Source organism: Hyperolius riggenbachi, chromosome 5 (assembly GCF_040937935.1).
Source record: "Hyperolius riggenbachi isolate aHypRig1 chromosome 5, aHypRig1.pri, whole genome shotgun sequence".
NCBI classification, from domain to species: Eukaryota; Metazoa; Chordata; class Amphibia; order Anura; family Hyperoliidae; genus Hyperolius; species Hyperolius riggenbachi.
The window spans coordinates 166,062,727-166,089,029 of record NC_090650.1 but is presented as its reverse complement, the minus strand read 5'-3'; the positions used below and the strand labels follow the sequence as shown (position 1 = coordinate 166,089,029).

The window sequence follows — 26,303 nt, the reverse complement described above, 5'->3', positions numbered from 1 at the left end:
AGGAGGGTTAAAGGGAAGGTTCAGGGACTAGCTAAAAAAAAATAAAAATCCATTTCCACTTACCTGGGGCTTCCTCCAGCCCGTGGCAGGCAGGAGGTGCCCTCGGCACCGCTCCGCAGGCTCCCGGTGGTCTCCGGTGGCCGACCCAACCTGGCCAGGCCGGCGGCCAGGTCGGGTCGGCCACCGGGAGCCTGCGGAGCGGCGCCGAGGGCACCTCCTGCCTGCCACGGGCTGGAGGAAGCACCAGGTAAGTGGAAATGGATTTTTATTTTTTTTTAGCTAGTCCCTGAACCTTCCCTTTAAATGACAGTTCAGTGTAAAAAAAAAATTTGAAAATAAAAAATTGTAATTTACAGAGATTTCCCCCACCCAGCGCGTGTGTGTGTGTGTGTGTGTGTGTGTGTGTGTGTGTGTGTGTGTGTGTGTGTGTGTGTGTGTGTGTGTGTGTGTGTGTGTGTGTGTGTGTGTGTGTGTGTGTGTGTGTGTGTGTGTGTGTGTGTGTGTGTGTAAAGAAACCCCAAAACACATACTTCTTTTCCTGAGTACAGCGATACCACACGTGACACATTTTTGCAGCCTAGCTGTGCAACGGGGCCCAAAGTCCAATGACTACCTTTAGTCTAGAAACAAAAATAATTAAAATTAACCTGTGAAATACTACTCAAGTTCTAGGGCCCCTAAAATGCCAGGGCAGTATAGGAACCCCACAAGTGACCCCATTCTGGAAAGAAGACACCCCAAGGTATTCCGTGAGAGGTATGGTGAGTTCATAGAAGATTTTATTTTTGTCACAAGTTAGTGGAAAATGACACTTTGCGAGAACAAAAAATAAAAAATCCATTTCCGCTAACTTGTGTCAAAAAATAATATCTATGAACTCATCATACCCCTTGGGGTGTCTTCTTTCTAAAATGGGGTCACTTGTGAGGTTCCTATACTTCCCTGGAATTTTAGGGGCCCTAATCCGTGAGGAGTAGTCTGAAAACCAAATTAGTAAAATTGACCTGTGAAATCCTGAAGGTACTCATTGGACTTTAGGCCCCTTTGCACAGCTAGGCTGCAAAAAAAAATAAGTGTTACATGTGGTATCGCCGTATTCAGGAGAAGAAGTAGTATAATGTGTTTTGGGGTGTCTATTGCACATATCCATGCTGGGTGGGAGAAATCTCTGTAAATGGACAATTTACTGTATTAAAAAAAAAAAAAAAAAAAAAAAAAAAAAAAAAAGGGGAAAAAGTTGTCCTTTACAGAGATATTTCTCCCACCCAGCATGGGTATGTGTGAAAAGACACCCCAAAACACATACTACTTCTCCTGAGGACAGCGATACCACATGTGACACTTTTTTTGCAAAGGGGCCCAAAGTCCAATGAGCACCTTTAGGCTTTACAGGGCTAATCACAATTTAGCCCCCCCCCCCCCCAAAAAAAAAATGCCAGGGCAGAATAAGTACCCCACAAGTGACCCAATTTTGGAAAGTTGACACAGCAAGGTATTCACCATGCCCCTCAGCAATTACCTTGGGATCTCTTCTTTCCAAAATGGGGTAATTGGGGGGGGGGAGGGGAAGGGTATTTATACTGTCCTGGCATTCAAGCACCTCAAGAAACATGAAAGGTGCTCAGAAAAGTCAGAGATGCTTCAAACTGCGCAAATTCATTTTTGTACCATAGTTTGTAAACGCTATAACTTTTACCCAAACCAATAAATATACACTTATGGGATTTTTTTTTTTTATCAAAGACAAGTAGCACAATACATTTGGACAAAACTTGTATAGAAAGGTTACTTTATTTGAAAAATGTTACCACAGAAAGTCGAAAATATATTTTTTTTGACAAAATTCCTGTCTTTTTTGATGAATACTAAAAATCGCAGCAGCAATCAAATAGCACCAAAAAAAGCTGTGTTAGTGAGAAGAAAAAGGAGGTAAAATTTGTTTATTGGTAAGTTATATGACCAGACCACTGTAGTCATAACTGTTTATTGCTCAAATTGTAAAAAAAATGGCCTGGTCTTTAGCACTGCAGTCCTCAAGTGGCCTCAGGTATCTTTTACAGGTATTTAGAGTTAGTTGATTCCGATGATTAGATTAATAGCTCGTTTAGAGAACCTTTTCATGATATGCTAATTGTTTGAGATAGGAATTTTGGGTTTTCATGAGCAGTATGCCAAAAATCAATATTAAAACAATAAAAGGCTTGAACTACTTTAGTTGTGTGTAATGAATCTAAAATATATGAAAGTCTAATGTTTATCAGTACATAACAATAAAATAATGAACTTTATCAAAATATGCTATTTTTTTTTAGAAGGACCTGTAAGTATTATTGAGTTCAGATTGAAAAGTATTAAACATCAATTTGAAAGTATCTGCATGTTCCTCATTTACCACAGAATCAGTACATGAATGGCAAAGGTTTTTTTTTTTTGTTTTTTTTTACATGAAGAGGATCATTTCTATTTACAAATACCACACTTGGTAACATGATGCGTCTGGTCTAAGGCTATCCTTGGAGCTATAGCCTGAAAGACAAAAAACACAAAAGGAATGGCTACCAGCAAACATCCTAATAACAATAAACAGCATAGGCGCATATAGCCACCAGACTTAACCCGGATGCAGTTTCAGGAGAGAGGTCCGTGCCCTGAGAGGGAGAGTCACTCATGGTGCCTGGAGGCCAAATAGACAGAGGACCCGGCTAGGTAGTCTCCTTTTATACTGCCACTCATCTTTGTCTCTCCCCTCAGCATCCTCGTGTGCTGCACTTTCGTTCTCCTCCATATCCGGCTGAAGTGATGCAATGCGGGCAATCTCCACCACTCTCTGGCAAAGAGGATGCCGCCATACTAGGCCCAAACAGAAGGGTCCAGTGGCATGCGAATGGGTGCCCGGCAGCGGTGCCAGACACCCGGGCGCCGTGTGAACCGCTACCTCACCAAGATACACCAATTCAGCTGCCCCTGGCAGTGAGACAACAGCCGCCCATACCCTTGGACTACTCGATAGAGCTCAGGAAGATCAGCTTCCTCCTATCCCAAGGGACAGGAAAGCACTGAGGAGTGGAAGTGGGAGTATCCTTTTTAAATTGTTCTGTGCTTCCTGTCCCCTGAATAGGAGAAAAATACCTGGTAGTATCCGGTAGCGGGTATTTCTGATAGTCCTCCAGGCCGGCCCCCTAGAAGTGAGAGGACACCAATGTTCACCTGTTAGGAAACACATGACATCAATAATTAAACCCTAATGACTCCTCTCCCACCCCCTATAAGTATGTGCCTCCTTCCTTTCTACTTCACTTTTACCAGAGTAAGCCCCCGTGTGCACATGAAAGAAGGAAAGGTGATGAGGTAGAACCACACACGTAGATAGGGTTAGGGATTTTAGTGGGGGGCCGGCCTGGAGGACTATCAGAAATACCCGCTACCGGATACTACCAGGTATTTTCTCCCCAGTCCTCCAGAGACTACAGAGAAACTGTTCTTTACTCACTATCAGGGTGGGATGACTGCCTGCAGGACCTTTCTCCCAAAGGTTACGTCCTGACTTGACAGTAGATCGATTCTATAATGTTTTATGAATGTTGACGGGTTTGACCATGTTGCCGTTTTGCAAATCTGTTCCAATGATGCCCCTGCTTTTTCGGCCTCTTGTTGAATGAGCTTTGACTAGTGAAGTGAGAGTTCTTCCTGCCGTATTATATGAAAATTCTATTGTCTGTCTCAACCATCTTGCCACTGATGCCTTGGTGGCCTGCATGCCCCTTCTTTGTCCTGAAAACAGCACTAGTAATCTATTAGTCTTTCTCCAATCTCTGGTCCTTTTCAAGTATATCAGAATTGCTCTTCTTACATCCAAGAGGTGGAGTAATCTTTCTTTTTCTGATTTTGGTTTATCACAGAAGGACGGAAGGATTATATCCTGGGTTCTATGAAACCTTGTATTTACTTTTGGAATGTACGTAGGGTCAGGTCGAAACATTATTCTGTCTGCCATAATGGTCATGTATGGTTCTTTGATTGACATAGCCTGTAAGTCCCCTACCCTTTTTGCGGAGGTTATTGCTATTAGAAAAGCTACTTTTAATGTAAGGAATTTTTCCTCTGCTTGTTGTAATGGTTCAAAAGGGGCATTCTGTAACTGTTGAAGTACCAACTGGAGGTCCCATACCGGGAAACTTAACTGGTATAGGTCTAGATTTGGACACTGACTTTAGGAAGTCTTTTATGTACTGTTCCTTCGCTAGTGGTCTATCTAGGAAGATTGATAGGTCTGGCAGTAAGTACACTCAGGGTACAGGTGACTGCTCTAAGTCTACCCCGTCTTGCAAGAAGTCTAGTACTACCGGTAGATCAATCTGTCTTTCCTGTAGTCCTTTTTTCTGTCTCCAACTTTTGAATGTTTTCCAGACTTTTCCATAGATTTTTCTGGTCACTTCTTTCCTATTCTTAAGAGGAGTCTGGATTACCCTTTCTGAAAACCCTTTCTCTATTAGTATTTTCCTCTCAGGATCCATGCTGTTAAGCGTAACCTCTGAGGAAGAGGATGACATATCCCTCCCTGTGAAAGTAAGTCTGGTCTGTGGGGTAGCTCCCATGGTTCCTGCACTGCCATGGCTTTCACTAACGGGAACCAGGCCCTTTTCGGCCACCAGGGCGTAATTAATATAACTGTGGCCGCTTCCATCTTTATCTTCTTTACTACTCTTGGAAGTAGATTGAATGGTGGGAAGGCATACAATAGGTCTTCCGCCCACGGGACTGAGAACGCGTCTAATGGTTGCGTGGTCTCTGACCTGTGGATTGAATAAAACCTTCGAAGTTTCGTGTTTTTTGGGGTGGCAAATAAATCTATTTTGGGTAACCCCCACATTTGAGTAATCATGTAGAAGGTTTCCTGACATAGTTCCCATTCTGCTTCCAGTACTGGAGAGCGACTGAGTCTGTCTGCTAGTTGATTCCAATTCCCCTTTATGTGTACTGCTGACAGGGATAACAAATTCTCTTCGCCCCATTGGAGTATTTCCATTGACAATCTCATTAGGCTCTTTATTCTGGTACCCCCCTGTTTTGTTAGGTATGATACCGTGACTATATTGTCGGACATAATTCTGACATGTCTGTTTACTACTATGTCTGAAAAAGCCAGTAATGCTTCTTTTGTGGCCGCTAGCTCTCTGTACTTTGAGGAACACTTTCATCTCTTGGTTCCACTCTCCCTGAGCTCGTCTGTCCTGGCAGTGGGCCCCCCACCCCCAGGAGCTGGCATCTGTGGTAACGGTGACTACGTCTGTCGGTGACCATTCTCTGCCCTGCGAAAGGTTTCTTTCCTCTAGCCACCATAGAAGAGACTGCTTTACTTCTGGAGTCAATACTTTTTTCCGATCTAGAGATCGATAATTTTTCCCCCCTTCCTGCAGGAACCATTCCTGTAGGAGGCGTGAGTGCAATAGGGCCCATTGCACTGCCGGGATGCATGAAGTCATGGACCCCAGCAAGGAAACTGTTTACCGAAGCGAGACTCTCTCCTGACTTAATAAGTAAGAGGTCTTTTGAAAAACCTTTTCCATCTTTTCTGGTGGCAACCATATTCTCTTCATTTTTGTGTCTAGAACATAACCTAAATATAAAGCCTTTTGTGAAGGTATCAGATTGGACTTTGTGACTGACTAACCATCCTAGTCTGTTCATCAGATTTAAGCATATCGCTAGATCCTTCTCTAGCTCTTGCTTTGATTGGGCAAAAATTAAAAAATCGTCCAGGTATGGGATTATTTTTATACTTTGGAGATGGAGGCAGGCTGTCATTTATGCTACAACTTTTGAAAAAATACGAGGTGAAGCGGCGAGACCGAACGGTAGAGCTCTGAACTGATAATGACATAGGGTGTCTCCGAACCGTAGTGCAAATCTTAGGTACTTTTGATACCCAGTGTTTATCGGTACGTGGAGATAGGCGTCTTGTAAGTCTATAGTCGCCATCCATGCTTCTTCCCACAGTAATTCTCTTACTGTGTAAATATTTTCCATCTTGAATTTTTTCTCTCTCAAATAACGATTTAAATTCCTTAAGTTTATAATCAAGCGAAATTTTCCCGACGGCTTTTTTACAACAAAAATGTGTGAGTAAAAACCTTCTTTTATTTCTTGCCTCGGAACTCGACAAATTACATCTTGCTCCAAGAGAGAAATGACAGCCTGTCTCAGGGCCTGTGCCCTTTCTGAATCCCGTGGGACCTGTGTAACATAATTGGGGGGAGGGAGCCTGCTGAATTCGAGCCTGTATCCTGACTATCAGGTTTAAAATAAATTTTTCTCTCGTTATTTCCTTCCATTCCGGTAGGAAATGTATTAACCTCCCCCCGACCCTCATTTGAGAGTCACTTTGATTCTTTATTCCCAGGTGCTGGAGGCTTCCTAAACGGGCCTGCCCCTCTACCTCTCCCCTGGGCGTATGTCCACCTTTTTGACTGTTCCGTAAATTTATTCTTTTGTGGAACCAAGTTCCTACCTCTAAAAAAATCTTTTTGGCATGAATTTCTGCCTCTTGTCTGGGAACTTTTTCCTCTTATCTGTAGACCTAGCTAGAATATTGTCTAAGTCTTTTCCAAAGAGTAGGTTACCCTCAAATTTCATAGCGCACAATCTATTTTTTGAGGTAAAGTCCCCTTCCCAAGTTTTTAGCCACACCAAGCGTCTAATAGAATTGACCAAGGCCGCCCCTTTCGCAGTAGCCTTGAACGATTCTACCAGGGCATCGCAAATAAAGGCTAGTGCCCTTGACACTATAGGGAAAGATTCTAGCAACTGTTCGGCTGGTGTACCAACCGCTAACAGATCCTGGATTTCATCTATCCAGGCTATGAGGTTTCTGGACACACAGCCGCTATGTTAGGCCTGAATACCAAAGAGGATGTTTCCCATGCCCTTTTAGTTAATACCTCCATTTTTTTATCTAAAGGGTCCTTCAATACCCCATGTCTTCAAATGACAGATCTGCATTTTTCGAATATTGGGATAATGCGGCGTCTAATTTTGGGCATTTATCCCATCTCTCAATAACCGTGTCCTTAAATGGAAATTTCCTTTTAAAGGACTTTGTTACCCTAAGCCTCTTTTCCAGAAATTCCCATTGTTCCTCAATTATGCTACTCAGAGACTTATGGACTGGAAATACTCTGGTAGTAGGGGCTTGTAGGCCTTTATAAATAGTATCTTGGACAGAAACTTCTTCTACTGTCTCAGCAATCTGCTCACTATCATAAATGGCTTTAATAGTTCAGTAGTTTCATCAGGATTAAACAAGTATCTGGTAACTTTACTTTCCTGGACCTCCTTATCAGAATCCTGTTCTGACAAGTTGTCTTCTCTCTCGCCTGAAGTGTTAGAGGAGGTTTCAATGGTTTCCGATTCTGGTATTTTCCTTTTTACTGCAGAATAGGTGGTTGTGGAGCTGTCCCCAGTAAATTGGGCAGTATTTTGACTTTCCACAATTACTCCCCTTAAGGCCGAGAAGGTAGACTGCATTTCCTTTTGAAAGGATTCTAAAAATTCCTTCATAACCTTAGCAGAATCCTGTGATTCGACTTCAGTTATACATTTACTGCATTCAGACTTTTTCCAGTCATTGGGTAATTTTCCGTTACAGTTACTACATCTGTTTGATTTGGATTTATGCTTAAGGGAAATCTGTTTTTCCGGAGCTTTGCTCTGCAATTAAAAAAACACATTTCCAGGAGGTCTTAGTTAGCCCACAGATAACTTTTTTCATATGCTGTTATACAAAACAAAGTTTAGTAAGCCTTCTATTACCTGAGCAGGTGGTAAGGCGACCGTCTGTAACGATCTGGCTTGAGGTGCCTTTTTTCACTGCTTCCGCCGGAGGTACTGTCTGTGACTCCATCCTCCTCACACGCCGTCTCCGACTGATCTGCTGGCTTCTAAAATAGCCAGAACGCAGCTTGGCCCCTCCCTTCCGTTGTCCCAAACTCCATGTTGTTTGAGGGCAACATTCCCCTACAGAGTCCACTGGTCCTCCAGTACCGTCTGCGGGGATGAAGGCGTGCTGCGCTCGTTTGGTGCTCATGCACGCATGTGCGGAGACTTTGCTTTCCCCACCCTGCCCTGACGTTATCCGGAAGTCCGTAGTAGTCCACAAGCCAGCTCCGCCCCCCACGTGTGCGGGCGTGCTGCGTATGACGGCGCCGCAAGTGAAGCCGCCAACGGGGAGACTGACGCGACCACGCCAGCCGCCATCGTCCTAGCCACAGAACGCAGGTACCTCCGACCAAGCTCTGCCGCTACCTGCCCCGCGCCCATGGGCAGGTCCCCGCTCTTAGCTTCACTGCAGGTGGGGTCTAGCCTAGCTCTCAGGAGTCCTCTGGCCATTAGGGCAGGATCCTGAGGCTAATCTGCTTGATAGAAAAAATGCTACGTGTTCCCCAGGAAACACGGTGAAAGTGAAGTAGAAAGGAAGGAGGCACATACTTATAGGGGGTGGGAGAGGAGTCATTAGGGTTTAATTATTGATGTCATGTGTTTCCTAACAGGTGAACATTGGTGTCCTCTCACTTCTGGGGGACCGGACGACGCAGGGAGAAAATGGGGTGATGGGTATAACGAGCCTTTTACCATGTCAAAGTACATACGTAATTTATTGAGTTGTCCACGTGGGCTCTTATGTGGGACGTACGATTCAAAAGTTTCAAATTAGACTAAATAAACCTAGATCGAATATAAAAAAGGGTGAACTAAACCATGGGGTATCCAAACATTTTCATCTTGTTCATAATAGGGATTTTAAAGTTTTGAAGGCCACTATTATAGAGCAGGTGTCACATTCCAATAAGTACGAAAGGTACCGAGTTTTATGTAGACGAGAATCCTTTTGGATTTTAAAACTGGGGACCTTGGAACCAGGGGGTCCGAATAAGTGTCTGGAGGAAATGAGTCACCTACAGCCGGTAATGTGAGACTGGCTTGTCTATCTTGCCTGTGTGGGCTATTATAGGAAAACCCTCTAGTGCATACACATACGGGCCAACCCCCCCCCCCCCCCCCCCCAAACCCTTTTTATAAAAACTTCCCCTCTTATTTTTACTATTACCTTGGTAATAATTGTCCCTGTCTTGGAGTGAGTATATATGTTTATATTGGTCTGTTATAGAAAATGGCCACTATATGTGAACTATTAGGGGGTTGTATATTGTCTGATTAATGTAAGGCCAGTTGGCATTGTATGTGGTAGGGCAGGGGTCCCCAACCTTTTTGAGCCCGGGGCCCACTATCCCGACCAAAATTTTCCCCGGGGCCCCCCTGGGGGGGGGGGGGGGGGGTGAGTGGGCGTGGCTAGTGTCGGCGGCAGCAGCCCCCCCCTTTTTTCCCAGATTCTACAGTATAGCAAGTACAGTTTCCACAGTATAGCAAGTCCAGTTACCACAGTATAGCAAGTACAGTTACCCCAGTATAGCAAGTACAGTTACCCCAGTATAGCAAGTACAGTTACCCCAGTATAGCAAGTACAGTTACCACAGTATAGCAAGTACAGTTAGCCTAGTATAGCACGTACAGTTAGCCTAGTATAGCAAGTAACGTTACCACAGTATAGCAAGTACAGTTATCCCAGTATAGCAAGTACAGTTAGCCTAGTATAGCACGTACAGTTACCCCAGTATAGCAAGTACAGTTACCCCAGTATAGCAAGTACAGTTACCCCAGTATAGCAAGTACAGTTACCACAGTATAGCAAGTACAGTTAGCCTAGTATAGCACGTACAGTTACCCCAGTATAGCAAGTACAGTTACCCCAGTATAGCAAGTACAGTTACCCCAGTATAGCAAGTACAGTTACCACAGTATAGCAAGTACAGTTACCCCAGTATAGCAAGTACAGTTACCACAGTATAGCAAGTACAGTTAGCCTAGTATAGCACGTACAGTTAGCCTAGTATAGCAAGTACAGTTACCACAGTATAGCAAGTACAGTTATCCCAGTATAGCAAGTACAGTTAGCCTAGTATAGCACGTACAGTTAGCCTAGTATAGCAAGTACAGTTACCACAGTATAGCAAGTACAGTTATCCCAGTATAGCAAGTACAGTTACCACACTAAACCAAGTACAGTTAGCCTAGTATAGCAAGTACAGTTACCCCAGTATAGCCAGTAGTTACCCCAGTATAGCAAGTACAGTTAGCCTAGTATAGCAAGTATAGCTACCCCAGTATAGCCAGTAGTTACCCCAGTATAGCAAGTACAGTTAGCCTAGTATAGCAAGTATAGCTACCCCAGTATAGCCAGTAGTTACCCCAGTATAGCCAGTAGTTACCCCAGTATAGCAAGTATAGTTAGCCCAGAATAGCAAGTATAGTTAGCCCAGTATAGCAAGTATAGTTAGCCCAGAATAGCAAGTATAGTTAGCCCAGAATAGCAGGTATAGTTAGCCCAGTATAGCAGGTATAGTTAGCCCAGTATAGCAGGTATAGTTAGCCCAGTATAGCAGGTATAGTTAGCCCAGAATAGCAAGTATAGTTAGCCCAGAATAGCAAGTATAGTTAGCCCAGAATAGCAAGTATAGTTAGCCCAGTATAGCAGGTATAGTTAGCCCAGTATAGCAGGTATAGTTAGCCCAGTATAGCAGGTATAGTTAGCCCAGTATAGCAGGTATAGTTAGCCCAGTATAGCAGGTATAGTTAGCCCAGTATAGCAGGTATAGTTAGCCCAGTATAGCAGGTATAGTTAGCCCAGAATAGCAAGTATAGTTAGCCCAGAATAGCAAGCATAGTTAGCCCAGTATCGCTGCCCCAGTGTCGCCAGTACAGTTAGCCCAGTGTAGCCTCTCCTCTCTTCCCCCCGCGCGGCCGCCGCTCCTGTTACCTTATGAGCGGGCAGTCGCTTCCTTATGTTCCCCATAGCTCCTCTCCTCTTGCAGCACCTCGTATTACAGCAGCGCTTCCCGCGCGGCTGCTGTAGGAAGGGTAGGAAATAGGGCAGCGGCTTCCTGTAGCGGCGATCGCCGTTACCATGGGAACGCTGCCCCGCCTCCTTCCCTCCTTACAGCAGTCGCACAGCAAGCGCTGCTGTAATACGAGATGCGAGAGGGGCCATGGGGAATATAAGGAAGAAAGCGGCCGCCGCTCATAAGGTATCAGGAACGGCGGCCGCTGGGGGGAGAGGGAGAAAGGCCAGATCCGCCGCGGCCCCCCAGAAATCTGCCAACGGACCCCCAGGGGGCCGCGGCCCCCAGGTTGGGGACCTCTGTGGTAGGGTATATGTATTGTAAAACAATGCATATACACATACATACACTCCACATTTTGTCACATTACTGCCACAAACAGGAATAAATTTTATTGAAATTCCACGTGAAAGACCAATACAAAGTGGTGTATACGTGAGAAGTGAAACGAAAATCATACATGGTTCCAAACATTTTTTACAAATCAATAACTGCAAAGTGGGGTGTGCGTAATTATTCAGCCCCCTTTGGTCTGAGTGCAGTCAGTTGCCCATAGACATTGCCTGATGAGTGCTAATGACTAAATAGAGTGCACCTGTGTGTAATCTAATGTCAGTACAAATACAGCTGCTCTGTGACGGCCTCAAAGGTTGTCCAAGAAAATCTTGGGCGCAACACCAGCATGAAGTCCAAAGAACACACCAGACAGGTCAGGGATAAAGTTATTGAGAAATGTAAAGCAGGCTTAGCTACAAAAAAATTTCCAAAGCCTTGAACATCCCACGGAGCACTGTTCAAGCGATCATTCAGAAATGGAAGGAGTATGGCACAACTGTAAACCTACCAAGACAAGGCCATCCACCTAAACTCACAGGCCGAACAAGGAGAGCGCTGACCAGAAATGCAGTCAAGAGGCCCATGGTGACTCTGGACGAGCTGCAGAGATCTACAGCTCAGGTGGGGGAAATCTGTCCACAGGGCAACTATTAGTCGTGCACGGCACAAAGTTGGCCTTTATGGAAGTGTGGCAAGAAGAAAGGCATGGTTAACAGAAAAGCATAAGAAGTCCCATTTGCAGTTTGCCACAAGCCATGTGGGGGACACAGCAAACATGTGGAAGAAGGTGCTCTGGTCAGAGGAGACCAAAATGGAATTTTTTGGCCAAAATGCAAAACGCTATGTGTGGCAGAAAACTAACACTGCACATCACTCAGAACACACCATCCCCACTGTCAAATATCGTGGTGGCAGCATCATGCTCTGGGGTTGCTTCTCTTCTGCAGGGACAGGGAAGCTGGTCAAAGTTGATGGAAAGATGGATGGAGCCAAATACAGGGCAATCTTGGAAGAAAACCTCTTGGAGACTGCAAAAGACTTGAGACTGGGGCGGAGGTTCACCTTCCAGCAGGACAATGACCCTAAACCTAAAGCCAGGGCAACAATGGAATGGTTTAAAACAAAAACATATGTGTTAGAATGGCCCAGTCAAAGTCCAGATCTAAATCCAATCGAGAATCTGTGGCAAGATCTGAAAACTGCTGTTCACAAACGCTGCCCATCTAATCTGACTGAGCTGGAGCTGTTTTGCATAGAAGAATGGGCAAGGATTTCAGTCCCTGGATGTGCAAAGCTGGTAGAGACATACCCTCAAAGACTGTCAGCTGTAACTGCAGCAAAAGGTGGTTCTACAAAGTATTGACTCAGGGGGCCGAATAATTACGCACACCCCACTTTGCAGTTATTGATTTGTAAAAAATGTTTGGAATGATGTATGATTTTTTATCCACTTCTCACATGTACACCACTTTGTATTGGTCTTTCACGTGGAATTCCAATAAAATTGATGCATGTTTGTGGCAGTAATGTGACAAAATGTGGAAAACTTCAAGGGGGCCGAATACTTTTGCAACCCACTGTATATAACCATGGTTTGGTCATTTATAAATTCTATATGCTCCTATATTAGGAGCTTTACATTCTGAGTCGCACTTTAGGATTAGTATGGTAATGGCATCTCTGCCCATGCAAAGCCTATTGGCTAACTGGGGATGTACATTTAGTATAAAACGAAGGATGCATTTTATACTTTTATATGATAAACTTGAAAAAGTGGAGGATGAGCCTCTGCAAAATGCGTGGTTTTAAATTTATACTTTGTCAGTACTTTTTAGTACGTGCATCTTATGTGCAGCGGCGGGATTCACCCCGCAGCAGTTTCCCCGAAGTAGCCGGATACTGTCTACCGCCCGCATAAACGAGCGTCCTGGTTGCTGTAGTAACTGGTCCCGGAGGATCCTGGGACGTGACGTCACATCCCATCACACCAGCTATATTCCAAGAACAGAGATCAGAACCATTTCCTGTCGACCACCGCTGGGACAGGACAACAGCAACAGAACAAACAAACAGATAAACAATCCTAACTACATTAGGGAAATCTGCCTAGCACAGCTTCCAGGAATTACTCTAAGATAACTTCAACAAGAAGTAGCATGGCTGACACGCTCTAGGAGTGTGTACTACAAACCCTGAAGGAATGACCAGCAAAGGACTGTGGGTAATCCCAACCTTTATACTGCCAGTCATCACAGGAGGCAGGTATGGGATTTGCATAACGATTGTATGCAAATTCCTCAGCAGCAAGCTGCAGAACTAACAAAATGTCTCTCTTAAAGGGACCTGCAGAATCCAGATGTGAGCAGTGATCAAAACGCTGCCCGTCTGCACAGGCAGCTGAGCAGATTCTCACACCACGGCCAGCAAACAAACTTTATACTCCACAGTGTGACTGCCTCTCCTTATGCATCAGTGTATTAAAACATCACTCGTGGCCTCTCAGATTCTTTCGCTTTCTAGGTTATGACAGCACCCACACTTCTGTTTAATCCCAGGCAGTTTACAGTCAATACAGCCTCAGCAGAATGGATCACTGTTGATACTCGTACAGCTCGCACATCTCATCTCATGCTGTAACCTATTAACTAAAGGAGCTCCTCATAGTGTAAAACGTACCCTTTAGTAAAAGCTTTAAAAGTAGTGCACTCACATTTGAATGATAAAAACACGCTCATCACAATGAAATCTTTACCATGCCACCTTGCCCACGCCTGTACACTTTTAAAGCTTTTAATAAAGGGTACGTTTTACACTATGAGGAGCTCCTTTAGTTAATAGGTTACAGCATGAGATGAGCGAGCTGTACGAGTATCAACAGTGATCCATTCTGCTGAGGCTGTATTGACTGTAAACTGCCTGGGATTAAACAGAAGTGTGGGTGCTGTCATAACCTAGACAGCGAAAGAATCGGGTGAGAGGCCACGAGTGATGTTTTAATACACTGATGCATAAGGAGAGGAAGTCACACTGTTGAGTATAAAGTTTGTTTGCGGTCTGTGGCTTGGCAGCCAACATCTATGGTGAGGACCTAGGAGACCCTGTTTTGGTGTATGCAGGTGGCTGGATGGTGTAGTGGTTAAGGGCTCTGACACAGGCGACCTGAGTTCGAATCTTGGCTCTGCCTGTTCAGTAAGCCAGCACCTATTCAGTAGGAGACCTTGGGTAAGTCTCCCTAACACTGCTACTGCCTATAGAGCGCGTCCTAGTGGCTGCAGCTCTGGCGCTTTGAGTCCACCAGGAGAAAAGCGCAATATAAATGTTCTGTGTTTATTGGTTTGTTTGTTTTGTATGCACAAGGAGGTGTTATTCAGCACTGGGGCTGCTGGAAGAGTGGTTATTTGGTGATTTGTGGATATTATTGCTGTCTTTTTTGGCAGCCATAATATATGGTGAGCACCTGCAATACCCCTGATATTTGGTGGAAGGATACACAAATAGCTGTGTGACACTGTGGTGGCTTTAAATAAGAGACAGCTATACCAATACAGTATCACGCTGTGGTTTTCTCTTTGGAGTGACATGACCACAGAATATGGAATTGCTACATGACAGCACAGTATTACTGGAAAGAACTTCCCTGAATACCCCAGGCTGTGTTTTTAACCTCTTGGGTACCTGTTTCAAGTGTTTTTTTCAGTCCAATGCATCGCCACAACCCTCACTCTGAAGAGTGATGAACCCTGTTAATACTGGGTGTAGAGCCAGAGCTGTCAAAATTTGGAATCAAACTTTTGCTTGCCCTACCTCAAGCATCCTGTCAGAAAGGACCTTCAACGCAGCAGGAGGGATTGTCACTGACAAGAGAAGTTTCCTAGGTCCCCGAAGTGTTAAGATGAATGAGGTATGGATCCAGGAAGGTTACTGTTTGCCGGAAGACTTACAACTCAGACCCCTCACAACTGTCTTTCCTCTCTGCACAGCGCATGACTACCCACACAGCTGTCCTCCGCCAACTAGGGTCCAAACCTTTTTTTGGGTGAAAACTTTTATACATGTAAATCCTGAATTTTTCCCGGCAACAAAACCTAACTTTTCAGGCATGTGTACATGCCATTTTTTTCTGGCCTCTGGTGCTACAGTGTCTGGTGGAAAAAAAAAATTAGACAGATATAGTGCAAATAGGAGGAAGAAGCTCTGAACTTTTGTCAGTTGGTTAAAACTAAGATTGAAACAACTAAGAGATAAAAAATTTAAAGAGCTGAAGCAGACTATACCACTGGATATGTACATGTATGGCAGCAACCTTACAAACGTCCACCTAAACCACGTGTTCCAAAACGGGTACTTAAAGAGAACCTGTACTGAGTAAAAATATTTAAAATAAACACATGAGGTAACTTCAAATGAACATTACATAGTTACCTTGCCATCAGTTCCTCTCAGAAGCTCACCATTTTCTTCTGACAATAATCCCTTCCAGTTCTGACAATATTTTGTCAGATCTGCAATATACCAGTTGCTGTCAGTAAAATATCAGTTGCTGTCAGTTATAGCTGAGAGGACAACTGATGTACCAAGTAATGTCCATGCTTCCCTATGGCTCAAGTGGGCGATGTTACAGTTTAACTGTGTGCTGACCAGAAAGCTGTTATGGGTAATGGCCATTTTCAAAATGGAGGACGGAAAATTCCCTTGATCACAGTGAACAAACAGGACGCGGGACAGGAGAAAGACACTGAGGAGTAGACTATACGGAAGTTAAGTATGACTTGTGTATGCTTATTTTGACTTTTAATTTTCAGTTTAGGTTTTCTTTAAACCCTATACCCCCCAGCAGACCCTAACCTTGGGGGCTCAGATTTTCTGCCGGTCAGCACCCAAGAGGATTCTACAGACAGTCAAGCCAAGATGAACAAGGGGGGTGCTGCCGTAGGTGGCATAAAAGAAAGGCTACGTCAGCAACCGAGGCAGAGGCCAGGACCGTCCACAACATAGTGGCGAATATTTCTTCTTATTTAAACACAATGTAAGTCAATTAGGCTGTCAAATTATTGACAACGTTCCACCTTTAAACGGGGCGACGATAGGCACAGGCTACTGTTGTACCCTGAGGAACACTGGATCTGTACATTAGATACTTTAGAATCTCGTGGCTTGAACCGCGAATATGATTTGGCTCCATTTCTATAATCCCTTGGTTCCTACATTATTTATGTATTTACATCTATACATTTTGTTCTGATATATCCCTCTGTACAGTTACATATATGATCTATGTTATACATTCTGCTGCCCTGCTCTCCTTGCAGCAGCGCTGTCAGCGCTTAATCGTGGTAATGCCAGTCCCCTTCATCCTCATATGCAGCCCTTTAAGCATCTACATCTCCTTGGCAACGTGTACAAGCCGGTCTCGTGTTGCCATACAGGGAGACCTTGCACCAGCTGATTGGTGGACTTCGTGTCCACTTGATTCGCTGGTGCAGGCAGTGACGTCTTTCGTCCTGCCTCTGGGAGGCGGACAAAGTCTATGCATACTCCACCGCATCCAGACTTTCTCCTTGGTAACGTGCATGTGACGTTACAGCGCCAACCTCTTGCTGTGTAGTTCCCATCTGGTCCGTTTAGCCGATGGGCGTTGTCATCTGCTATGACATCGGGTTGGGGGCTACACCGGCCAGTGTGAGGACGGGGAGACTGACATATGCCACCGGTGAGTTTACTCACTCCCATTGGTTCCTACCTATGTTCTAATAGTTTTGTATGGGATTGGCTGACTACATTTAATGGCCTGTGATTGGTGTATTCATATGCTTTGTGTGTTATATAAACAGTTTTATTGTGCAATATGAGACGGTCATGGCTTGATAAAGGAGCATATCCCCCGCTCCAAAACATTGCTTGTACTACATGACGGTCTTTGAAATAAAAGTGTAAAAGAGCATTGGATGGTGCCGGCTTCATCTTTCCCCTAGTTATTTGCATAAAACGCAATTGTAAAACGCATGAGTTTTGTATATGCGAACCGCAAACTCAGGAGGTCGCAATAGCAGCATAGGGGGCAATATACAGGCTGGGAACGCGAACAATAACTCGCGTTCCCATGCCTGTCGGCCGGTGACGGCAAAACCGGAAGTGCTCGCCGGTGGGTCCTGGGACATCGGAGCGGAGCTGCGAGGGCACCGATCGGCTGCAGGGGGCTGAGGGAGGCCCCAGGTGAATTAATCTCATTTTTTTTTACCGGCTTTAGGTTCACTTTCAAATTTCTGCACTAGTGGCACCTTCTCATTGGTTACCATAAAGGTACATACACACGTCGGATTTTTCCAAACGACCGGTCTTTCAGGCGTTTCAACGTCCGGTTTTTTAGTTTTCATATCGGGCGTGTGTACAGTCGGTCGTTCAGCTGATAAGACTGGATTTCAACGTTCCACTTGGCGGATCATTCAAATCCAGTTTTATCAGCTGAACGACCGACCATACACACGCCCGATTTGACATCCAAACGACTGGTCGTTTGGAAAAATCTGAGGTGTGTATGAGCCTTAAGGCAGAGCTCACACAAGGACTGAGGATTGCCTGCATGAAAATACATAAGGCATTTTTCTGCATGCATGAGTTATCTAATTTACAATCATTAGCAATTGTGCAGAACAGCATGCTTTGTAACAGAGACGGAAGCGCTTGGCATGTGGGACAAGAAACATCTATTAGCAAATCATTCATTATGGGTAAATGGCACTTAGGCCTTGTACACATCACAAATCGCAAGCGCTTGCATTTTGCGTTTGTGTGCAATTTTAGCGACTCCCGTCGCTTAACTGCGCATTGCAATTTTTTTATAAAGCACTTTTTTTTAAACTTTATTTCCAAACCAATACACTCATATGCAGAGTAATTGACAGTATCAAAACATCTGTACAAGATTTGTATAACAAAATTAAAGGTTGTAGTAGGTCAAACATTTCTGTTACCGTATGGAGTCATGAGCCTTGGGGTTTTTTTGTTTATTCTCCCCAATCCCTCCCCAATTTAAGCTACCCTCTCCCCTTAAAACCTCAGACCTCCCCTCCCCCTTTGTCTCTCCATGCCATTTTGTCCCATTTCTCGCCATTCAAAAACATACTTCATTTAATTACAGATAGTGAATTAGGGTACCTCCAATGACCCCAGAGTACCGTGGAGTTGCTCTGTTAAGTACCATTTGGTATATGTAAAGTTTCCCATTAGCGCTGTGCGCTCCATGTCCGTGAGCTGAGTAAGAACAAACTTTCCAGATTTATAAAAAAAAAAAAAAAAAACACGTACTTTTATTTTTTGCCTGTAAAGTGTTCATTTTGTCTAATATGAACAAGCGGTAGAGGTCTTGTTTTACCATTTCCACCTTAGGGGGATCACGATCTAGCCATTTTTTAAAAAAATAACCTTCCAGGCAACCATCAGTAAAATATGGAATAAAGGTGATGGTCAGATGTGATTGCATTTTCAATTATGTTCCTGATGAAATAGACCAGAGATATTGATCCTTCGTTACAGTTTTTACAAACTGTTTGCGTACTGGAAAACTATCCCAAAAATGATTCATAGGAGAGCAAGTCCATACACAATGGTATAGTTCAGCATTTTTAAGCTCACATTTTGGACAGTGTGGGGTATAATGTGCTGGTGGCCGCTAGTAGTTAATATTGAATGCAAATTTTGCTTAGTGCATTAGCAATAAAATGTGAGGTTCTCCACAACTCGCTAACCATATTTTTCCGCACCACATTCCATCCTAGCATTATTTTGTCTAATAGGGTATAGTCTTGGAAGGTAATATTCCACGCCCGGAAAATTGGATTCTTGATTTTTTGGACCCAGAAGGATTGTAGCCCTCTGTATAAATCCGATCACCTTATTGGGCCAAGGGGAGGCACAAAGTCTTTATCAAAAGTGGTAGCTTCTGCAATAGGTTTAACTTGTCGGATTAATGAGTGCACCAGGGATTTCATTTGGGAGGTATGGTAATATATCACATCTAGATAAAATTATACACTTGCCTCAACTCAGCAAAGGATCGCCAGTCCCCCCTTTCTGATATCCAACATACGCGCCAGCAGTTTTATTCCCTTCTGGTCCCAAGCAGAGAAATTTGATTGCTGTATGCTTGATGGAAAGCTGGGGTTTCCCCAAATTGGTAGGTATTTGGATATTCGTGCAGGAAGTTGAAACAGCTTTCTTGTTGCCTGCCATGCTGCAATGGTGTCACGGAACATTTATTTTTAGCCTTAGTGGCAGTTTTATTTTGGCATGTAGCAGACCCACTGGTGACCAAGGTGAAGCCACTTCAGCTTCTAGAAGGTAATTAGAATGGGTGTTTGTCTGATTTAACCAGTCTCTAACGTGTCTTAAAAGGGCAGCTAGATTATAGGCACGTATGTTCGGTATATTAAAACCCCAACCCCCTCCCCCATGTCTTTTGAGCATTGTAATTTGGCAAATGCTATTCTTGGCTTTTTTCCTTTCCAAAGGAACTTAATAAAAGGCAGTTTTTAATAATTGCTCATCCTTGTGCCTGATTAGGAGTGGGATTGTCTGCAGGGGATACAGCAAACGACCCATCAATACCATTTTTATCAGTGCAGCTCTTCCCCGCCAGGCCTACAGGCAGGTTATGCCATCTACTTATTTGCCCTATAACGCTTTTAATCAATGGACCGTAGTTTTCCGCATACAGATTTGCTGGGTCCCTGGGTATATTTATGCCTAGGTATTTAAAGCTTGAAGTATTAATCGCTACCTCTAAGTGCTTCCACTGTCCTATTTGAGCCTGGCTGGAGAGTGGAAAAAGGAAGCTCTTGTCTTTATTTAACTTTATATCCCATTAAGGGTCCCAGTTCTTTAATTATTTGAAACACCTCCGGCACCTGCTGTATGAGGCCTTTCAAGAACAGGGCATTGTCTGCGAACAGTGCTTGCTGTGTCGTATCCCCTATTCGTATCCCAGGGATGCGACCCCTCAAAGTTTTTGGTAACGGCTCTAATGCCAAATTAAATAATAGCGGTGACAATGGGCACCCGTCTTGTCCCTTTAGTTAGGTATATAGGAGTTGAGGTATACCCTTGAGTGTTGATTTTCGCCATTGGCTTAGTATACATAGCCTGCACTGCCGTTAGAAAAGCCCCAGATATGCCCTGTCATTTCAGCACTGCCCGCAACCAATCTCACTCCACATTATCAAAAGCCTTTTCCGCATCAAGCACAGCTGCATTTTGATATGTATGTGGGTACGCCTTTACATGCTCCTGGATAGTTAGTTAGTTTTCTTGCATTGCTCACCACTGCTCTACTACGTACAAAACCCGTTTGGTTTGGGTGCACTAGCTTCGGTACCAGCTGCGCTAGTCTATCCGCCAATATTTTTACAAGATTTTCATGTCTTGGTTTAATAGTGATATAGGACGGTAGAATCCTGGGTTAGTGGGATCCTTTCCCTCTTTTGGAATGAATTTAATATAAGCTAGCTGGCCTGTAGCAGGATAATCTCCTGTTTTTAAATATGTGATTGTAAAGTTGCACCAGTGAGTCTGCCACATCTTATTTTAATATTTTAAAGAACTCCGGTGGGAGACCATCCGGTCCTGGCGACTTTGTGTTCGCCAGCGTTTTTATGGTTTGCAGAACCTCCCCTTCAGTAATTTGTGCATTCAGCATATCCACTGCTGTGTTTGTTATTTTGGGTAGCCTAATGCGTGCTAGTATATCATCTAGTTCGAGTCGATTCAGGTTATCTGATTTATACAATTTGGCATAGAAATGGCAAAGATATCAATAACCTTTTTGGGGTTGTGTTCAAGAGTACCATTATCATTTAGGAGTGCAATCGGTTTGTTTCCTAAATTGTTTGGATGCTATATTTGCTACTAGCCTGCCTGCTTCATCTCCAAACCTATGGAAAAATGAATCTGAAAGCTCTTTTTGTAGGTTCGCTCTCATTGTGAACCATAGATCTGCTTTTGCTTTGTCTCGCATCTAGCATTCTCTTGCTTGGGATGAGGGATTGGCCATATAGCTTTTTTGTGACTTGCTAGCCTGTCCCACCATTTCTGTGTATTGTTGCGCAAGCTGTTTTTCCTCGTTGCCACATATGAAATAATCCTACCTCTTAGTACTGACTTTGCAGTCTCCCAAAATAACACGGGTGCTGTCTTGTGCGGCTTATCAAACTCTTATTCGCCCCACCAACTATGTAGAAGCTGCTCGAATGCCTCATCTCTATATAGTGCTGTTGGAAATCTCCATATGAATTCAGATTTTCGAGGGGTTAAGTCACAAAGATCTAGGACCACTGGAGCGTGATCTGATATCAGTATTTCCTTTATTGAGCAGGATCCAGCTATCTACCAGGGTGATTGCTTCTAGTAGAGAAGTCAGCCTAGTATCTGTTTGGCGTGGCGTTGATTTGGGCAGCTCCTATCCTATGGTCTAGGACAGAGTTCATGTCACCCCCTACAATTACCGATGTTTGCGTGATAGCAGTTACTTGGCTAATAAGGTTATCGAAAAAAATATCCTATTATCGCCGTATACATTTAGTATCGTTATTTGCTCTTTGGCCAATTGCAAGTGTATTTGCACCCATCTGCCATTAACATGATTTTGGTGCAGACATTTGTGTTTGAGATGTTTATTAGTATGATCGCTCTTTTTTTTATTTACTGCTGGAGCACTGTATACCGCTCCTACCCAGCTTTTTAAGATAAAGCATTTGTTCAGTCCCCAGGTGGGTTTCTTGCAGCATGCAAATGTCCAGGCGCATCTTTTTAAGGTGCGCCAGGATTTTGGATCTTTTCCCTGGGGATTGCAAACCCTTCACATTCCATGTCATTTTCATTAACCTGGATCCCACTGTTCAAACTATAAGTGCCAGGTGCAGTCGTATTGATAATTTTCCTTTTGTGCATGCAGAGAATTCCCTCCCCCTCCCCTTTCCTCTACCACCATAGGTGTAAAAAAAAAAAAAAAAAAATAAATTAGGAGATAAACATATAAAAACTTTGCATATCAGCAATACAACTTCACTTCTTCCTTGTACGGGTCTCCCCATCATGCTCCGAGGAACCCTCCCACAGCAGTAACCATTAAACTTATTTCGGTTCAAGATTTAACAGCATAGCTTTAAGCAAACAGCTCGAACAGACAGCTTAACTGGTGAAAGCGTTCACATATGTTAGCCATTTTAAAACAGGCCCCATCTTGCCTATATGGCTACGGTTGCATATCAATTAACAGGTAATGACTATTTCTTTAACATATCTACCACTTCTATAGAAAGGAGAGTCCAGTCAATCCGCTGGAAAGGCTGATCTAGAACTTCGGGGCACCTGTATTTCCTTCAGGTAGTCTCGGGCTTCTTCTGGGGTGTGGCATGTGATCACCAGATTGTCCTCATCTGTAATGCGTAATATCGCCAGGTAGACTAGGGCAAACGTTATCTTGCAACTATAAAGAGTATTGCATATTTTGCCAAAAGCCTGTCTCCTTTTAGATACTTCCAGGGAATAATCTTGAAAGAGGAGTATTTCCTGATCCGCGTAGACAAGATTGGCAGAGGATGCTCTGTAGGCCGTCATCAGCTTTACCTTGTACGCAAAGTCCAGATATCTGGCCATGATCATTCTTGGTCTGTTAGCTTTGCGGTTTTCTTGGGGAGGTCCTACACGGTGGGCACGTTCCACTTTAAGTTCACTTGTGATCCCCAACAATTTAGGGATTTCCACTGAACACAGCGTATGCAATTGTGTAGCTGGAACATCTTCTAGGACCCCCACTATCCGCACATTATTTCGACGCGACCCGTTTTCCAGGTCCGCAACCCTCTCATGTGCTGTAGCATTCTCCTGCAGCAGGGATTCTATGTTGGATTGTGCCTCTCGCAGATCATCCTCACATGTGCTAACTCTGTTCTCTAATGCTGTGAGTCTCTCCCCCTGCTTGCGCTGCTCTTGCTTAAGTTGTTGGAGAGAATTAGTAATGGCTGAGTCTATCATACCTCTAATCTCAGGGGCAAGGACCTTCCCGACCTCCTGCGCAAACTGCTTATAATCGATCTGCATACTGTTTTGCTCTCCCTGGTCTGGCTGAGTTTCATCTCCAGAGCCATGATCAGAGGTGCCCTCTGTGCTTTTTGCCTCTTCTCCTTTCTTTGGTCGCTGCTTGTTTGTTTTATCTGTTGTGCCGCCCGCCATCTTAGATCTCGTGGCCGCCGCTCCCTGCGGCGTTTTGCTTACTGCCCCCTTTAGAAATTTGTTCATGTGGTGTTTTGGAGCGCTCTGGGGGTCCTGGGTGGGAATAGGATCGGTTTGGGAGATCTAGATGACAGCGTTTAGCTGGGATAAAAGCAGCTGTGAGAGGGTTCAGCCGGAGCTCTTCTCCCCTCAACCACCCATACAAGCGCCAGAACCAGAAGTCTAAAGCACTTTTCTAAGCGCTTTTGCTGAGTGATTTGTTTTTTCACCTCCTGACGTCAGTCAGGAAGTGAACTCTATCACCCGGAAATGAATAAATACAATGTATTGATTCATGAAAGCACTGGAGGAAAAAAAAAAAAAAAAAAAAAAAAAAAAAAAAAAAAACTATACAAAGCACTTTGCGATTTCCCTATCCCTTCCGCTGAGGCAAATGGCACAGGATTTGGTTTGGTGAGCGGTTCGGAATCAAACCGCTCATATGTGAACACTCTCAGGAAATCATTGCACAAGTGCTTTAAAAAAAATAAAAAATTAAACCCACACACGAAAGCGCCCTTAATGTGAACAAGCCTTGTTCACACTGAGCGTTTGCCCATTTTTTTTTTAAGCGCTGGCGATTTTAGAACTTTTTAGAACGTCCTGAAAGTGCTTGTGCAATTATTTCCTGAGAGAGTGTTCACATATGAGCGGTTTGATTGTGATCCACTTCCAAAAGTGCTACATGTACCATTTTCTGAGCACTTTGGCTCGATAGAAGGTATAGGGAAATCACAAAGCGCTTTGTATAGCAATTTCCCGAGCACTTTCATGAATAAATACCATTGTATTTATTTATTTCCGGGTGAAAGAGTTCACTTCCTGACGAAAGACGAATCGCTCAGCAAAAGTGCTTAGAAAGCGATAAAAAAAACCCAAAAAAACCCCTCAAAATCGATCAGCGCTTGCAATAGCGCTGGCGATTTATAATGTGAACATAGCCTCAGATGTTTGATCCCAACAATAGCTTCTTATATTACACTGGAACTTTAATTATTAGGCCTCTTCACCAGTTATAGATAAAATTTTTCACACTACTATTGACAACCTCTGTTACTTCCTTAAAAATATATAAACTATATATGCAAAAAAAAATAAAAATGTATTACATAGTTCCATATCAATTAGGATCAGACTTCAACATAAAGGTTCTAACAAAGTAATTGAACTCTGTCTGTAGTAGACAACTGTAGTTAGAAATTATCCTGCAGCATTAAGAATAATAAAAAGAAAAGCTTACCAGTGCATTAGACCAAATAAAGTAGCTGAAAGAAAAAAAAACACATCAAAATTAATATCATTTGATAGTTACCAATTATTTTCAATCTTTACCTTTGCACTACCTTACACCCTCTCCTCCATTTTTACTGAAAATGTTTTTATAAAAAAAAAAAAAAAAAAAAAGTAAACGCATATTTGAGATTCGAATTACAATTTACTGTGTATTAAAATATTATGTTGCATGATCTCAGTAATGCTCTTCTTAATCTGGAAGTGTCCTTACCTCGCCAGGTTTCATGATGTCTTTCTCACCGACTGTGCCGGTTTACAAATTCTTATTCACAAGTTAAAGGGGCACTATGGCAAAATTTAAAAATTTAAACTATGTGCAAACAGACAAAAAAGTATGTTTTTCCCAGAGTAAAATGAGCCATAATTTACTTTTTTTCCCTCCCATGTTGCTGTCACTTACAGTTGGTAGTAGAAATCTGACAGAAGCGACAGAGTTTGGACTAGTCCATTTCTTCATGGGGAATTCTATGGGATTTATTGATTTATCAAAAGCACTTTGTGAATGGCAGTTGCAGGAAAGCTGGCCAGCATCATTTTTTAAATCCTTTAGGGAATATCTTTATAAAGAACAAAAGCATTGGTGAGAATCCCTTATGAAGAGATGAACTAGTCCAAAACCTGTCACTTCTGTCAGATTTCTACTACCTACTGTAAGTGACAGCAACATAGGAGAAAAGTAATTTATGGCACATTTTACTCTGGAAAGTGTACTTATTTGTCTAGGTTTGCACATATTTTACAATTTTTCGCCATAGTGCCCCTTTAGCTTTTAAAATTATTTTTTTGAATTGATGAAGCATGACAAAAAAAAGTTCGGGGTAGTCTAAATGCTTAACATATTATAGAAATGTATTTCCTCTTCTCAATAGCAAATTACTTAAAAAGGGAACCAGAGACAAAGCCTGGGTAAAAAAAAAAAAAAAAAATAAAAAAAAAAAAATAAATGGGGAAAAAAGATGTTATACATTCCTGGGGCTTCCTCCAGCCCCATAAGCCTGGATCGCTCCCACGCAGCCATCCTCCGCTGCCTCTATTGCTGGTACCGGGTCCCGTCACTTCCGCAGGACGCGACCAGTTGTACGCATGAGCAGGGGCTCCCTCCGGCTTTGTACGCATGCGTAGTACGGAGGGAGCGCACTGCGCTTGCGTCGACTGGGTGAAATGACGGGACCCAGACAGAGGCAGCGGTGGATGGCGGCGTGGGAGCGATCCAGGCTTATGGAGCTAGAGGAAGCCCCAGGTATGTATAAATATTATATTTATTCGTCTCTGGTTCTCTTTAAAGTTTTGTCATGCGAGCCAAGTTGGTCTATTCGGTTTAGGGGGATTCTTACAGATAGGAAGATGCGATACTGTTATTGGTAGCTATGTTAGGGACAGACTGTTCCCTCTGCAGAAGTATGGGCTATCCTTTTTGTTTATTAAAGAAAACCTGAACTGAAAATTAAAAGTAAAAAC

At 43.5% G+C, this 26,303-nt stretch overlaps 1 protein-coding gene across 1 annotated transcript in view; it reads right to left on the bottom strand.

Moving 5' to 3' along the window:
- LOC137519343 (protein C-mannosyl-transferase DPY19L1-like) overlaps window positions 1-26,303 on the bottom strand; it is a 214,938-nt gene that overhangs the window by 127,429 nt on the left and 61,206 nt on the right. The window contains exon 3 of the mRNA XM_068238293.1: window positions 24,793-24,817. Coding sequence (XP_068094394.1) covers window positions 24,793-24,817 — 25 coding nt within the window. The remainder of the gene's footprint in view (window positions 1-24,792; window positions 24,818-26,303) is intronic.